Source organism: Amphibalanus amphitrite, unplaced genomic scaffold (genome assembly GCF_019059575.1).
Source record: "Amphibalanus amphitrite isolate SeventyFive unplaced genomic scaffold, NRLGWU_Aamphi_draft 001144F_arrow, whole genome shotgun sequence".
Lineage (NCBI taxonomy): Eukaryota > Metazoa > Arthropoda > Thecostraca > Balanomorpha > Balanidae > Amphibalanus > Amphibalanus amphitrite.
The window spans coordinates 100,825-114,940 of NW_024882638.1; the positions used below are offsets into that span (position 1 = coordinate 100,825).

Here is a 14,116-nt window from a genome sequence, read left to right on the forward strand (position 1 = left end):
AACATAGAGGTGCGCCTCTACTTCGATACGGAAGCAGTATCTAGTTCTCCGGTAACGCTAATGTCTATGTTACAGTTAGTATGCGATGCAGATGTATAGATGCAGTTAGTATATCGGACATCATGCTTTCCCATTGCTTATCAAGAGTGAGAAGATTATTTCGTGACATTGTTGATCATCGGAGACGCTGATTTCTATGCTTATTCAATAAAAGTAGAGACTTTGAAGACATGTTGAGCGCCGCGGGCCGGCCGACTGACCTGCACTGTAGGAGCCTCATGGTGCTGCGCCTGTGGGACGGGTCAGCTGGTGTCAGCGGCGCCGGCTGGCGACCTCTCCCACCCTCCGGACCGTCCCCTCGCCCGGCGGCAACTGCGAGGCGCAGGGGCGCGCCGCGAGCCGCGCAGCCGGCCGGATACGGTGCCTGCTCCCCTCTGACTTCCCCTCCCTGCTCCCCTCTGACTTCCCCTCCCTGCCCCTCACCTTCCCAGTCAGCCGGCAGAGGACACACGCACACGGCGGCATCAGGAACAGAGCGAGCCGGCGGGAGCTGAGGTTTGTGACACCGCAGGTCAGTTTCTTCCAACGAAACGGAATTTTCTTTGTAAGGAATGCTTAAAAACACGCATGAGGCGCAACGCGCTTATGGCGTGGTAAGTACCCTGACATTAATCAAGTTTGTGTTCGAGTCATGACAGACAAAGCGTCAATCTATCCATAGACCTCTGTATACAGAGGTGGGTCTTTGATCTATCCAATAAAAAAATGAATCGTTCTTGAGTCCAGCGCAGATTGAATTCATATTCACGTTGCACGTTGACCTAACGAAGCTGGTATAGCAAACAAGCCACAGCTCCCAGGCAATGTGGATGCTTAGCTTACGTAACTGTTGAATCAAAGAACCATGCTGTTATTTACTCCTAAGGGACTGATCATAATATGTTCCTTCGATTGATTTCCGTATCTAGCTCAACCGTCAGCAGACATTGCAATCATTCGAGAAGGGAAGCTTCCGTGATACTCCCCCCTCCCCCCTCCACCGGCACGCGGGAAATGTTATCATTGATATATTTATCATCATCACCATTTTTGCTCTATGACATGCTCAATACAAGACACAGGCTTGCAAGCAGTATCAAATCAATGCAATCATCTAATCGCTGTTGATTACGATTTTCGTCGTCTCGCCTGGCCATGATGTTACTGAAATAACTGAACTACATGTTTATATGACTTAAAGCTGTAACTAGATGCCGGCAGCGCTCGTGCGTTGCCTTGGGCCAGAATTGGAGGATCCATAGCCCAATGAAATGTGCATTATTTTGGAGGCCTTGCCTGGGACTACCATTGAACCGATTTTGAGGTTGATAGCTTAAAATTTCTTTGAGCCAGAGGACCTCACGTCAAAACGGTTTTCCGACCCCAGCACGTGCAGCCTGCACCCCTCGCAGACGGTGACCCCCCTGGAAACTGGTTCAAGGTGTTACCGATGTGTCCCGCCAGTATGGCTTTGCCCGTGACCTTGGGTTGACCTGTAGCCTTGACAAAAAATTCGTGTCACCGAAACTTTGAAGCGGAATAGCATGTGCCACGAAGCACCGAGCGAACCGAGGCCAGCACCAAAAGTTTACCTCGCCGGAGACGAATCAAACGGTCCCACTTTCGTCCCGATCGGTCCACCCATTTTGACTCCAGGTCCAAAAAAGCTTGAACAAACTCACTCACATACTCACTCACTCACTGACAAACAGGTTCAGCCCTTGGTTCAGCCGAACTTTTTTTCAGCGAACCACCAATGGGAATTTCCGGATGCAAAAGCATGCTATCGCATGCTTTTGATCCTCCAATTCTGGATTAAACATTATTGTGGTTTTTCCTGCAAACGTAAATGTAAGTAGAAACAGAACTATGAGAAATGGAAATAGGACTTTTCACATCATTGTTTATACATAAGCAAAAAAAAAAAATGACCGGATTACATCTAAGCCTCGCCGGACCTACATCATATCTTAGTTTTTTAATAGTCCCGGTCGAAGTGGGTAGATGCGACCCCCTCGCCGTTTTACCCCAAGTTGAACTACTTGAACTACTCACGGTAAAACGAGAGCATGCGCCGTTGCGAGACGCAGCGACTGGTACCCGACTTTAAGGTATCAGGTCAACCGGTGACCTGTGAGGTAAGGTCAAGTGCCTCGAGGTATGGTTTCGGTTTTTGGTAAATAACTTCGCCAAAAATGGTCACAGAGCCCCGCTTGTGGCACCATCTTGTGGCTCCATGCTCATGCGCTTCGAATAACATACTTTTTGTTTAGGTGAGGTCAAGTTACGGTTTTGGTCTTGGGCCAAGGTCAGATCAGAGACAATCAGGTCATGAAGCTGGTCAAAAGAGGTCATATTGCATTATCATTTTAATTGGCAAGTGTTCCCGAGTCTATTATTGCTTTTCTCGACTTGCTAGCTCAATTTGATCGGAAGTTATTGATGAAAGCTCATTATAGTGACCTCGTAAATAACGTTACGCAAGCTCAACTATGTAAAAATGAAACTTCAGAACTTGTAAAGGGTGCATGAAATCACGGTTCCATGTGCTTCAGATAGTTTTAGGTCATTCTCGGAGCCAACGTAACAATTTCCATATTTTCCTCATTGACTAATAATAGTAAGGCCACGTAACCAGCCTGACCTCAGGTAAACCTTAGGAAAAATCCGAGGTGTACGAGTTATGAGACCTCTGAAGGATACTGAGAACTGCAGGTATCACATCCCTATGAAGGCTTCTCTGGCACTGAGAGCATCGCGAAGTTGTGACATTTTAGGACCGTGTAGGGGTTCACTTATGACGTCATAGTTCAGTGACCTGGCCTGACCTGAAAATGCAGTTGCGGTCACAAGATCCGGCTTGAATCGGAAGTTAGCTATGCCAAGTTTCAGTTCTCTATCTCCAACGCACTTTAATAGCGAAAGATAGGTAGGATCTATGGAGGGCGGCACCCGCCTTGTCCCTCTTCGGCCGGCGAGGGTTAGGAGGCTTTTATAGCAGTTTCCGAATCCTTTCTAAGTCGGTATTGGCCTAGACCCAAATTTATTTACAACACAGTAGGGCTAGGGGATAGCAATTCGCATAAAATAAAAAAATGACCATCTGTGATGTTTTAGGCTAAATGGTTTACCTGAGATCAAAGCCATTGACATCAGCTAAGAAGTCCCTTTAATCAGACATCGACTGCTTTCTGCGCCCTCCTAGTGCAAGCCTCCTTTTTATGAATGAACCATGGCTTCGCTTATATTAGGGATATTGTCCAACCCATTCGGGACATCGTGTGGCCCGACATTTGATGACAGCGTGCGACGTTCTTTTTAACTTCAGATGAGCACTTGATCTGAATTCCGAAATGATTGATCTAAGAAAAAGAAATATTTCATTTGCGACTTCCCGCTATGTTGCTTAGATTTTTATGCCTTTACATGTATATGAGGTGGCAGGTATCCGAACCTCCTGTCGTGGAGCTGGCACATGATCCATGCCTGTGCGAGCATTTAGTTTACATTTAGTTCTTCTACGAATAAGTAAAGTATGAGCTAGAACTTTAAAGCAGTACTGAAGGTGTTTTAGAAAGCCTAGCCGTTGCCGGCTGCCGCAAGCAAATGTTGTTTAATTGCATGCATGCGACTGTTTTATGCTTCTTGAAATTTATTCAGCCTAGCATCCTACGCCGTGCAGATAGCTCGCTAAGGAGGAAGTCCTTTTTGGGCTCCCGAGAGGTACCAATAAAACAAGCACGTAAACATTGCAATATATTAACAGCGAAGAAAAAAGAGCATGTTCCAATCGGCAGGTTCAGTGTCAGCTCGTCCCGTGCTGAGCACAAGCACCGGAGATGGTCGTGCGTGGTCAGACGTTCAGAACGGTCCGGCAGTGTAACGGGCGTCTCAGTACAGCTCCGGGAACTGCTGCTGGTGGGCCTGGTACTCGGGCAGCTGCGCAGGCGCCACCGGCAGGTGGGCGCCGCTCGGCAGGAAGCCCTCCTCGCCGCTCGTGTAGTCCACGCGGAACTGCTGGCCCTCCGGCGAGACGAACTCGAACGAGCCCACCTTGGAGATGGAGCCCGTCTCGGGCTCGTAGCCGGGGATGCTCTTGCCGACCTCCTCCACCTGTCGGTCGGGCAGACAGAGTCGGCATCAACGTCTCAGTTACCGAAAGACTCAGCTAATCCGTCCTTTTCATCCTCAGGATAGTCAAATCCTACTCATCCACGCCTCAACCCCCTGACCCAGGCTGGACGGACAACTTTATCTCATACGGGAAGCTCCTCTATAGGCGTAGGCCCGTAGCTTGCTGCGGTGAGTGTCAGGGGGCTGGGTGATCTGTCCGTTGGTATCTACTGGATGGGTGCAGTCCTGATGACTGACCAGGGTGCCCGCCCCGACCAATGTCTCCCCCTTATTCCCATCATCCTTCCGACTCTAAAATGGACTCGTTAGACCGAATGAGCCGGTTCAGCAAAACAAGCAAACCGAAAGACTACCAATCAGTTATTGTCAAGCCACGTCGGCTTCAATTTATGGCCTGAAGACCTCTTTGAGACCTGTAAAATGTAGGGGAAGCTACACTCCATACCTTCTGTCCGTTGTCCTGTTCGTATCCGTACTCGTAGTTGCCCTTGTCGTCCGAGTTGAACCGGTACGACAGCAGTCTGATCTCTGGCTGCTGCTGATAATAGTCCTGCGGTGCAGCGGCCGCCGCCGCCACCAAACAGACAAAGATTGCCTGTGGAAGAAGAAAGGTTATTCAATGGTAGAAACCTTCATATTTTTATAACAATTTTATTGCCATAGGCACAGGTAAAACATGAATTATCAGAGGAGTGTGATTATGAGAGTCAAATTGGTGATAAACCATAAAATGTCTTTAATAAGTTACAATAACATAAGTTTGGATTCGAGTTTGGTCAGTTCAATGACAAAATGTCATTGATGAAACTAAATTCGGCGCTTTCTTTGCTGGGATCAGTCGTTTGTTGGGCTCAGTCGTTTATTGGGGTTATCCGTCTGCTGGGCTCAGCCGTTTATTTGGATTAGCCGTTTGCTGGGCTCAGCCGTCATACATACCGACTTCATTGTGAGACCACTGGGGAGGTGTCGAGACCAGAGAGGTGTGATGACTGGTGCTGCTTGGTGCTGTGCCGGTGCATTTATACGGCTGTGTCCGCCGTGTAATCCTGCCGGCCGGTGGGGCAGTCTCCGACAGCCGGTGACGTGTCCTAACTCAGAACCGGCCACGCCGCCTCTCCGCAGACAGGTGCCAGACGGAGCGGTCATGGACTATCTTGACCTTGTCTGTCTGTGAAACAGCACAGAAATGCAATGCCGAACTCGAGTCTCGTCATTCGACGGATAGTCGGTAGACCGAACTCAGTCGGTAGAGCATTGGACTCCGCGTGGTGAAAGCATGCGTTCCCGGTTACAACAGTCCGGGTTCGAAACGCGACGGGCGCTTGACGTTTATGGGCTGACAGGTATGGTTGCGGTTGGTGGCAGGCCGCAGCCAGGCGAAGTCAGAGAGGGGACCGGCTGTTCGTGGCTATGTGCGCACGTTAAACGTTGGACTCTGTCATATTATCATATGAATATATCATTGAATTCTGTCATAGAACCGGAATTGCGATATCGGAGGGTAGAGGGCACGGTCAACGAAAGAAGCTTCGCTTAGCGGGGGCTCTGTCCTTGTGAATCCTTTCAATCAAAAGGTTCGGACTAAAAACGAAAAAAGAAAAAAATAGTCCTGTGGGCCCCTGTTTGCCTGATCTGGAGTTGAGGGTCACCACGAAGGATCCCTTTTCTATTGAATATCATGATGCGTGTTAATTGTTTGTGACTCATTTGTTACAGTTCTGGTTCCTTCAACCATAATTCAATTTATTCACCGGTCGAAAAATCAAATCAAATCGAATTAAATTCGACAGAAAAAAATCAACCTTCCGTGGCAATTTTAAGTCTTGAGGCATGATAACTCATAGAGATCATCATCGATAGCAAAATAATTATGCATCTTTTCCTCATTTCTTGATTTATTTGTTTTTGGATAATCAATCTACCCAAAACGTGGATCTCGAGCAATTTTCAATCGATTGATGCTTATTCCAGGGGAAGCTACCCCGGATTCCTCCATGCAGGTAGCGACAGACCTATCATCAGCTGGGTTGCGACCTTATACCGCGCGGGGCTCCACTTTGCTGCGGATCAAGGCTGAGTAGTGAGCACTGCGTGGCGTATATACGTTATTGAAGACAGGACAATAGCTCAGGAAGAGGCTTTGGGTAGTGTGGCTACTACCGGGTGAGGATCCAAGGTGTCTGTCAACAGCTTACCAATTCACATCAGCAGCTACTGAAAAAATATAATGTGTCTATTGTCTGTGCATTCGGTTAGGCTAAAATAATTTAAGGTGTGTCTTTCTTCTTGGATATTCTGATTGACACAAAATTTCGCGTTATGACATTCCATTAAATTTTATCTCACTTCTCCACCTACTTTCGGCGAACATAACTCCAAAACATTTGTTCCGATATCGCGAATGCGAAAACATACGATTTCTTGCAGAGACACGTGAGATCCCTGATCTCGGCTGCGATACCACACCGCTGAGTTCAACGGGATTTGTGCCGCACAGACTCGGGCCGGACGGTCACCGTCACCCACTCACCACGTGATCCGGTCGGCTTTCAGCGAGATGCGGCGTGCTTTGAGAGTGCCGGGACGACGTGGCGCGCGATGCCTCCGATTTGCGAGCGGCGGGCGGCTGGCGAGGTCGTCTGGAGGCGTGATCCCACTCGTGGGATAGTCATGAGCGAACATCCGTGCCCTGCAGTCGAGGACACAGCCCTTCACCTGCCGTTTTTTTCTGGCATATTGTATCACCTGTGTCATGTACGATTCAACGCAGCTTGTCTGGTTTGCCGCTAGTTCATGCATCGGTGCATCAGAAACCTAAAGAATGTTGTCACGTTTTAATGCGCTCGATGTTCGCTGAGTGACTTTTTCATGTGCCAAGTGTCCAGAGCTCAGCACATGTCCCGTTTTATTACCCGAAATCCATTGAAATTCGCCGTGAGCGCCAACGTCATTGCTGGTGAGAGGCAACGGCATATCGAGGCGGCTTTAGTTCCGCATTGTGAGAAGTTACTGAGCCCTTACCATATCATACTACATATAGAATAATTCCGATAGTGTAAAGGGGTTCTTCTTTCCCCTGGGCATGACAAAGTTGCGGCATTTTTGGGCCATGCGGGGGTATGCTTAATGCTTATACCACCATAAGTTACGGATCTGACCTGGCCTACAATTCGGTTGTTGTCATACGGTAGTTCGTATTGAATGTGTAGTGTAAAGGGTACCAACATTCCGATCTACATAGGGCCTTCTAAGCAATCATGAAAACAGCCATCTTTGGACAGCACCGTCCCCCCTCGGTCGGTGAGATTGAATAAAACAATGGTCTATGATATGTGTTGTAGCGGATGAGCATTTTTTTCTAGGCTAAATAATTCAGATGTTTTCTTACCAGGCAAGACATTTTGGAGCATTCCTTTAGCCACATATTAAAAGTAAGATACCTTCAATGAATTGATGATGGGCAGGATTCCAATTTCCAATCACTTCCCTTAATATTCTAGCACCATGAATGTATGCTAGGCAAATCCTGAGTTCGTCAATCAGCGCAACTGCTCATGACCTTGGCCGTTAGCCTTTGTCGTTTAATTGCACAGTGCGTTGGCATCATCTACAGTGCAGCTCGCATGGCCGGCCTTCTCTCGGCTTCATCTGATACGCGGGACGTTATCCGCTCTCGGGGACCGGATTGCTGCCACTCACAGACCGGGGAGCCCTGCTGAGCTATATAAACTGGCGGCGTGCGCAGCCAGGCACAGTTGCCTTCGTGACCAAGGATCAGCACCTCAACCTCAACATGAAGCTGGTGAGCTATGCAGGAACGGCACTAGCGCAGTGGGAGTGGAGTTTACTCGTTTCCAAACGTTGTGTGAAGTGGTGAAAATTTGTGAAGCATTGCTATAACGCATGCAGACGACATTTGGTCGCTTCGGTTAGATTGCCCGTAGTGACCATGCAGTCGTCTCTCAAAGCTGCAACGGTGGCTTCATGTAACATTCCCAAAAGAAACCAACGATTAGGTTAGTATGAAAAAATGGAAAGCATTTTCAACTTTCTTAAGCAATGATGATAACATTTCGAGCAGTTTTTTTCATATGAAAGTTGTGTGTGTCGATCTTTTGTCAGTCCTTTTGTTATGCATACCTTAGACGAGCAGGATTGTCGCATTGTAACTACATTAGTCAATTTATGGTCAATTGATGTGCAGAACATTCATAGGAAAACAACGTCAAACCATGCATCGCACCAACTAGCTATGCCTATTATTCGTCCACGTTTGACAGACTTCAGGATACAATTTTTTCTATGCTTGATTTTTACAGTGACGGCGGGGTAAATAAAGCTTTGTCATTAATTAGTGAAAAGAAATATGTACGGACGTCATATGCGCCGATGTAGCAAATAAGAGGGATTAAGAGCCCTCAGGCAAGCAACGTTATTTACTGCAGTATATGACCAGTATAACGCCTTTTGGGGCGACTAACGGAGCGAGCGAGATGGTGGGCCTTGCACGTGCGAAATTGCGAGGGGGTACCTCCAACTGACTTGTGCACGGCACCCTACTAACCGGTCTCTAGCGATGTGCCAAATTTGGGCACAATCGGCCCAGCCGTTCTCGAGATCTGGAAGCGGCACCCTGCACGTGCGCACGTGCAAAATGGGTCCCAACTGACTTGTGCACGGCACCCTACTAACCGGTCCCTAACTGTGTACCAAATTTGAGCGCAATCGGTCCAGCCGTTCTCGAGATCTGGAATCGACCCCTGCACGTGCGCACGTGCAGCAGCACCCCAACTCTGGCACATGGATATGCAGTGCCTAGTGGGTGCCTACCTACATGCCAACTTTGAGCGCAATCGGCCAAGTAGTTACCGAGATATTGCAACAATTACAAAACTGACACCTCTTCGTTTTGCACGTGGCACGTGCATAAGGGGTCATCCACATGCATCGGGAATAGTCCAGTACTTGGTAGAAGGAATGAAGCTACCCTACAAAATTTACCGCATGTTAATCGGTCAAGTGGTTGCTGAGATATAAGCCTCGCATTAGTTGGACATGTCTACATAATCTGCGCTAATTCCTTTTGTTTACTTGCAATAAATTAAACTATGGTAGCAAGATTATGAGCATATTTTTAATTGACCGAATCCTCAATGTAATCTGAATAAAATGAAAAAAAAATTGCCATTAAATATGCTCATAATCATCAATATGATTTTCCTCACTACGCTAAACTCTCTTAAATATGGTAGCAAGACTCAATTCATTGCGACTAATGTGTGCATTACGATCCTTACATCCTGTAGAAAGTAGATAATCTTTAGAACTGAACAAAGTGTAGATCACACTGCCCATTATCAGCCACATTGAGCCTTTTGCCATTAGTGTTGAGCCATCAGCAAAGCTTGCATTTTAGTTCGAGCCATGGTTGTTCAAGACCCCTCCCTCTGTGCTTTCGCAGGCAATCTTTGTGTGCCTAGTGGCGGCGGTGGCCGCTGCACCGCAGGACTATTATCAGCAGCAGCCAGAGATCAGACTGCTGTCGTACCGGTTCAACTCGGACGACAAGGGCAACTACGAGTACGGCTACGAGCAGGACAACGGACAAAGGGTAAGTAGTCCGCCTTCCATTGAATTTGACGTGATTCAACGCATCCTTCAGGTCATAAATTGAAGCTGTCCCCGGCTTGCTTTATCCATTAATACAGTCTTACGGAATATCTGCTAAGCTGGACTGGTCGTGGCGCCGCTGACACTGACTCTGTCTGCCCGACCGACAGGTGGAGGAGGTCGGCAAGAGCATCCCCGGCTACGAGCCGGAGACGGGCTCCATCTCCAAGGTGGGCTCGTTCGAGTTCGTCTCGCCGGAGGGCCAGCAGTTCCGCGTGGACTACACGAGCGGCGAGGAGGGCTTCCTGCCGAGCGGCGCCCACCTGCCGGTGGCGCCTGCGCAGCTGCCCGAGTACCAGGCCCACCAGCAGCAGTTCCCGGAGCTGTACTGAGACGCCCGTTACACTGCCGGACCGCTCTGAACGTCTGACCCCATCAACTGCCCCTGTGATAACGGGCGCCGATCTCATGGTGCGCCGCCGACTATCATGTGTTTGCAATCAAAGTGTCTGCTTTCATGAATAAACGACAACATCATGCTATTGCTACTGAGTTGTTGCACCGATGACAGACATAAAAAACAAATAGGTATTTCTCAAAAGGTATTTTTGATAAGTTTGCGTTCAGTACCATAGCAAGCTCAAATGTTGTTTGCATTTGTCGTCATTCCTATATTGCACATACCAGAAGTCGATATGTTGTAGCAATAAAATGCATGGTCAGATTTTGATTGAAAAGATAAAGTTACTCATAAATCAAAAATTAATCCCTGTTTTGCTTCCTTCATACACTGAGCTCAGATGTACATTACGCGACACCTACAATGAATGCAGAGATTGCTCAAAGCCAAAATTTTTAGTAATCGTGCAGGTTTCCTGTTTGTATGTAGGCGAATTGAGACTCATGGGCTCTACAAATGCATGCTGCACAATTGTCATGGTCCGCAAAAAAGAAACATGGCAATGAAACAAATATCTAAAGAGATATATTTCTTTTAAAGTAAACTTATGTTTTAGTTGGTAAGGTGTAGGTATAGCATGCATTTCGAATTCCAACCAATTATTTCGAAAGCAAAAAATACTGAACAGTTGATACTAGGCTTCACCTGTCCTAGGAAGGCGGCTGATTAAAAGTATCTTTGTGGTTTGTTAGATGCTGATTCATTATCGCTTCATAAACGCAAATTTTTTTAACGACATTATTGCTGCTCAATTTCTAAAATACCAAAAAGGTATTTGTATTTCTCGAAAAGGCGTGTACCACACATTTATCCCCACCGTATCATGTTAAGCCGCCTAGTATCAACGACTGCAGTTACGCTGTTTCGCAGCTTTCATGATCGTCTCTCAACCCTACATAGCATATTCAGAACGACAGTAGTTACGCTGTGCCGTAGTGTTCATAATCGTTACCTTCGTCCCTAAATGGCAGTGCTAGAGCGCCTGCAGTTATGCTGTGCCGCAATGCTCTTTGTTATCTCCTTTCACCGCTAGATGGTAGTGTTAGAGCGCCTGCAGTTATGCTGTGCCGCAATGCTCTTTGCTTTCTCCTTTTGCCGCTAGATGGCAGTAGCACAACGCCTGAAGTTATGCTGTGCCGCAATGACCCTTAACTTCACTCTCTGTTCCTAGATGGCAGTGTTAGAACGCCTGCAGTTATGCTGTGCCGCAATGCTCTTTGCTTTCTCCTTTTGCCGCTAGATGGCAGTAGCACAACGCCTGAAATTATGCTGTGCCGCAATGCTACACTTATAGTAGCTTCACCTTTTGCCTCGAGATGGCAGTAGCAGACCGACTGCATGCCGCAGCTTCCCGAGATCGCTTGATGTTGATGTGATGATGTGGTCACAACTGTCAGCTGAATGGATAGAAGAGACTCGAATGCGCAAACGTTTGACTTTTATTTACCATGAAGCGAGCTGCTAGCAATAAAGACATCTGTTTTGAAGCGTGCAATGTGCATCTCTTGGCGATGGATACAGACTCGGTAAGACGATAGTCACTTGGGCCAGCGGCTCTGCTACCGGGGGGGGGGGGAGGGGGAGGGGAGTCGCTGGGGTCCCTGGCCTGTGGCTTGGAATTAGGGTTAGGAAAAGCGGTGTGGTGCGGGAATTGCAGCATAATTATTGAAATCATGGTCTTGAAACATGTCGTAGGCAAAAGATGCGTGACCAATGACCATTCATCACAATATCGTGAAATTACGTAAAACGTTTATGACATCTTCCTTGGCATGCTCTTCTCGTCCTTATGCTGGCCTTGCCACCTCCGCCGTGTGTTTCATTTACTGTAATTGTAAAAGACCATCATGAATGCATCTCGATACAACATATAATGTTGAGCATATTCAACAAAATCGTACAGGGTTAATGGGGAAATACCTAAGCATCGGTCATGTATTTTGTTGATTGCCGATTGCAAAACCATTGGTCTCCCGTCTTTCTAGAGACTTGAAAGAAATGCTTCGGACTTTGAGGCGTTGATAGGAGCTGGACGTAAGTTAAGTGTTAAGGTGACATTAATTCAGTTTGTATGTTCATGGGTTTTAGGTCAGATATGAAAGATCACACCTACATTATATCCATGCCTACTTAACCTTCAGGCCTCACATTAAAAAAAAAATATATATATTCAACGTTGCATTAGGCGTCTTAGGTGCGCATTAGGTGTCGTCCCGCAGGGCATATTTTAACATACTGACTGCGTCCCATTTTGGGACGCAGCCCCCTGCCTTTGGGACGTAGCCCTCGCGAAATTTGGACCACTGCGTCCCACACTGAAATGCCACGGTTTCAGCCGTAAAGTGCGAGCAAAAATAAGTAACATGCCTCGGTCTTTTACTGTGTAAAAGATGTTGGCTTTCCGATTGCTTTGTGCCCTGATTTACTATGTACCTAAGCACATACATGCCCTCTCCAGTCCTTGTGCCCTGCCCTACCCTTGGTCATACACCTTATTATGTTCTTCCCTACTATACCCCTAGGATATGTGCCCTGCCCACTGCCCAGTGCCCTGTCCTTAGGTCTTGTACCTTGCCCTGCCCTTTCTTCAGCCCTGTGCCCTGCTCTGCATTCAGGCCCTGTGCCCCGCTCTGCCCTGCCCTCAAACACGATACTTTATATATTCTGCCTGGAAATTTGATGCGCTGCCTTCCCGTCTTTTGGCCCCGTGCCCTGCCCTACCCTAGTTTGGGGCCCCTGCCCTTCTCTGCCCTCAAGCCTTGTGACACGTCCTGCCATCAGATCCCGTGCCGCTGCCTTGTCTTCAGGTACTGTGCCCTGCCCTGCCATCAGGCCTTGTGCCTTCCCATGTCCTCATGCCCCGGCCCCGCGCCCATCCTCGAGCCTAATGCCTTGCCCTGCCTCAGGCCCTGTCCTGTCATGTTCTGCTTCCAGGCCTCATGTGCATTGCCCTGCCCTTAGACCCTGTGCCCTATTCTGCCATTAAGCCTCATGCGTTGTATCGCCCTCAGGCCCGTGCCCTGCCTCGCCCTAAGTTGCTGTGCTCTGCCCTGTCGTCAGGCCTTGTGCCGTCCCATGCCATCAGACCCTGTGTCCTACTCTGCCCTCAAGCCCTGTATTCTGCATTGCCCTAAGGTCTCGTGTCCCATGCCCGCTCTCAGGCGCTGTGCCCTGCCCTGTCATCAGGCCCTGTGGTGTCTCCCGTCCTCAGATCCCGTGCCGTTTCCCGTCCTCATGCCCCGTGCCCTTACCTGTCCTCAGAACCTGTGCTTTGTTCTGCCTTCATGCCCTGAGCCTTGCCCTGCCCTCAGGCCCCATACCCTGGCCCTGTTTCACCGGTGATAGCAGCACGCTGCTATTACAGTGTCAAATTGGGTTCCCATGGAGACATCAACAGGCCCATTGCTCAAACACTACCACAAGTATGACGCCAGCTCGCGGAATTTGATAGCAGCGTCCGTGAAACACCGCCCACGTCTTGTCATACCTTCGGGGCCCGAAGGTATGACAAGACGTGGGCGGTGTTTCGGGCCTTGTGCCATACCTGTGTCTTATGTCTTGCTCTACCTTTAGGTACTATTTCTTGCCCTGCTCTAAGATCCTGCGTGTTGCCCTGCCATCAGGTGTGTTGACCATCAGGTGTTCTAAGGCCCTGTGTCTTGCACTACTCTCCGGCCTTGTGTAATGATAGCCTCAGACCCGCGCCTTGCCTTGCCCTCGGACCCTGCATCCTACCCAGCCCTCAAGTATCCGTCTTATCTTAGCTTCATGGCCTGTGCCTGCCCTGTCCTTAGGGCTCAGACTCTGTGTCCTGCCCTTCCCTAAAGTCCTGTTTAGAGATGTCAAGTTGGAGCCCGCAGGCCCGGAGCCTGG

General features: G+C 48.4%; 2 protein-coding genes across 2 annotated transcripts; one reads left to right on the plus strand and one right to left on the minus strand.

The window, feature by feature from the left end:
* Positions 1 to 498: 498 nt before the first annotated feature.
* LOC122370557 (flexible cuticle protein 12-like) lies at positions 499 to 10,325 on the plus strand. The gene is made up of 4 exons (XM_043346235.1): positions 499 to 571; positions 7,787 to 7,975; positions 9,635 to 9,784; positions 9,954 to 10,325. The coding sequence occupies exons 2-4, from the start codon at positions 7,967 to 7,969 to the stop codon at positions 10,173 to 10,175; spliced, it is 381 nt and encodes a 126-aa protein (XP_043202170.1). The 5' UTR covers positions 499 to 571; positions 7,787 to 7,966; the 3' UTR covers positions 10,176 to 10,325.
* On the minus strand, positions 3,783 to 5,173 carry LOC122370558 (flexible cuticle protein 12-like). The gene is made up of 3 exons (XM_043346236.1): positions 5,110 to 5,173; positions 4,619 to 4,768; positions 3,783 to 4,152 (listed from the first exon to the last, which is right to left on the minus strand). The coding sequence occupies exons 1-3, from the start codon at positions 5,116 to 5,118 to the stop codon at positions 3,931 to 3,933; spliced, it is 381 nt and encodes a 126-aa protein (XP_043202171.1). The 5' UTR covers positions 5,119 to 5,173; the 3' UTR covers positions 3,783 to 3,930.
* Positions 10,326 to 14,116: the final 3,791 nt, after the last annotated feature.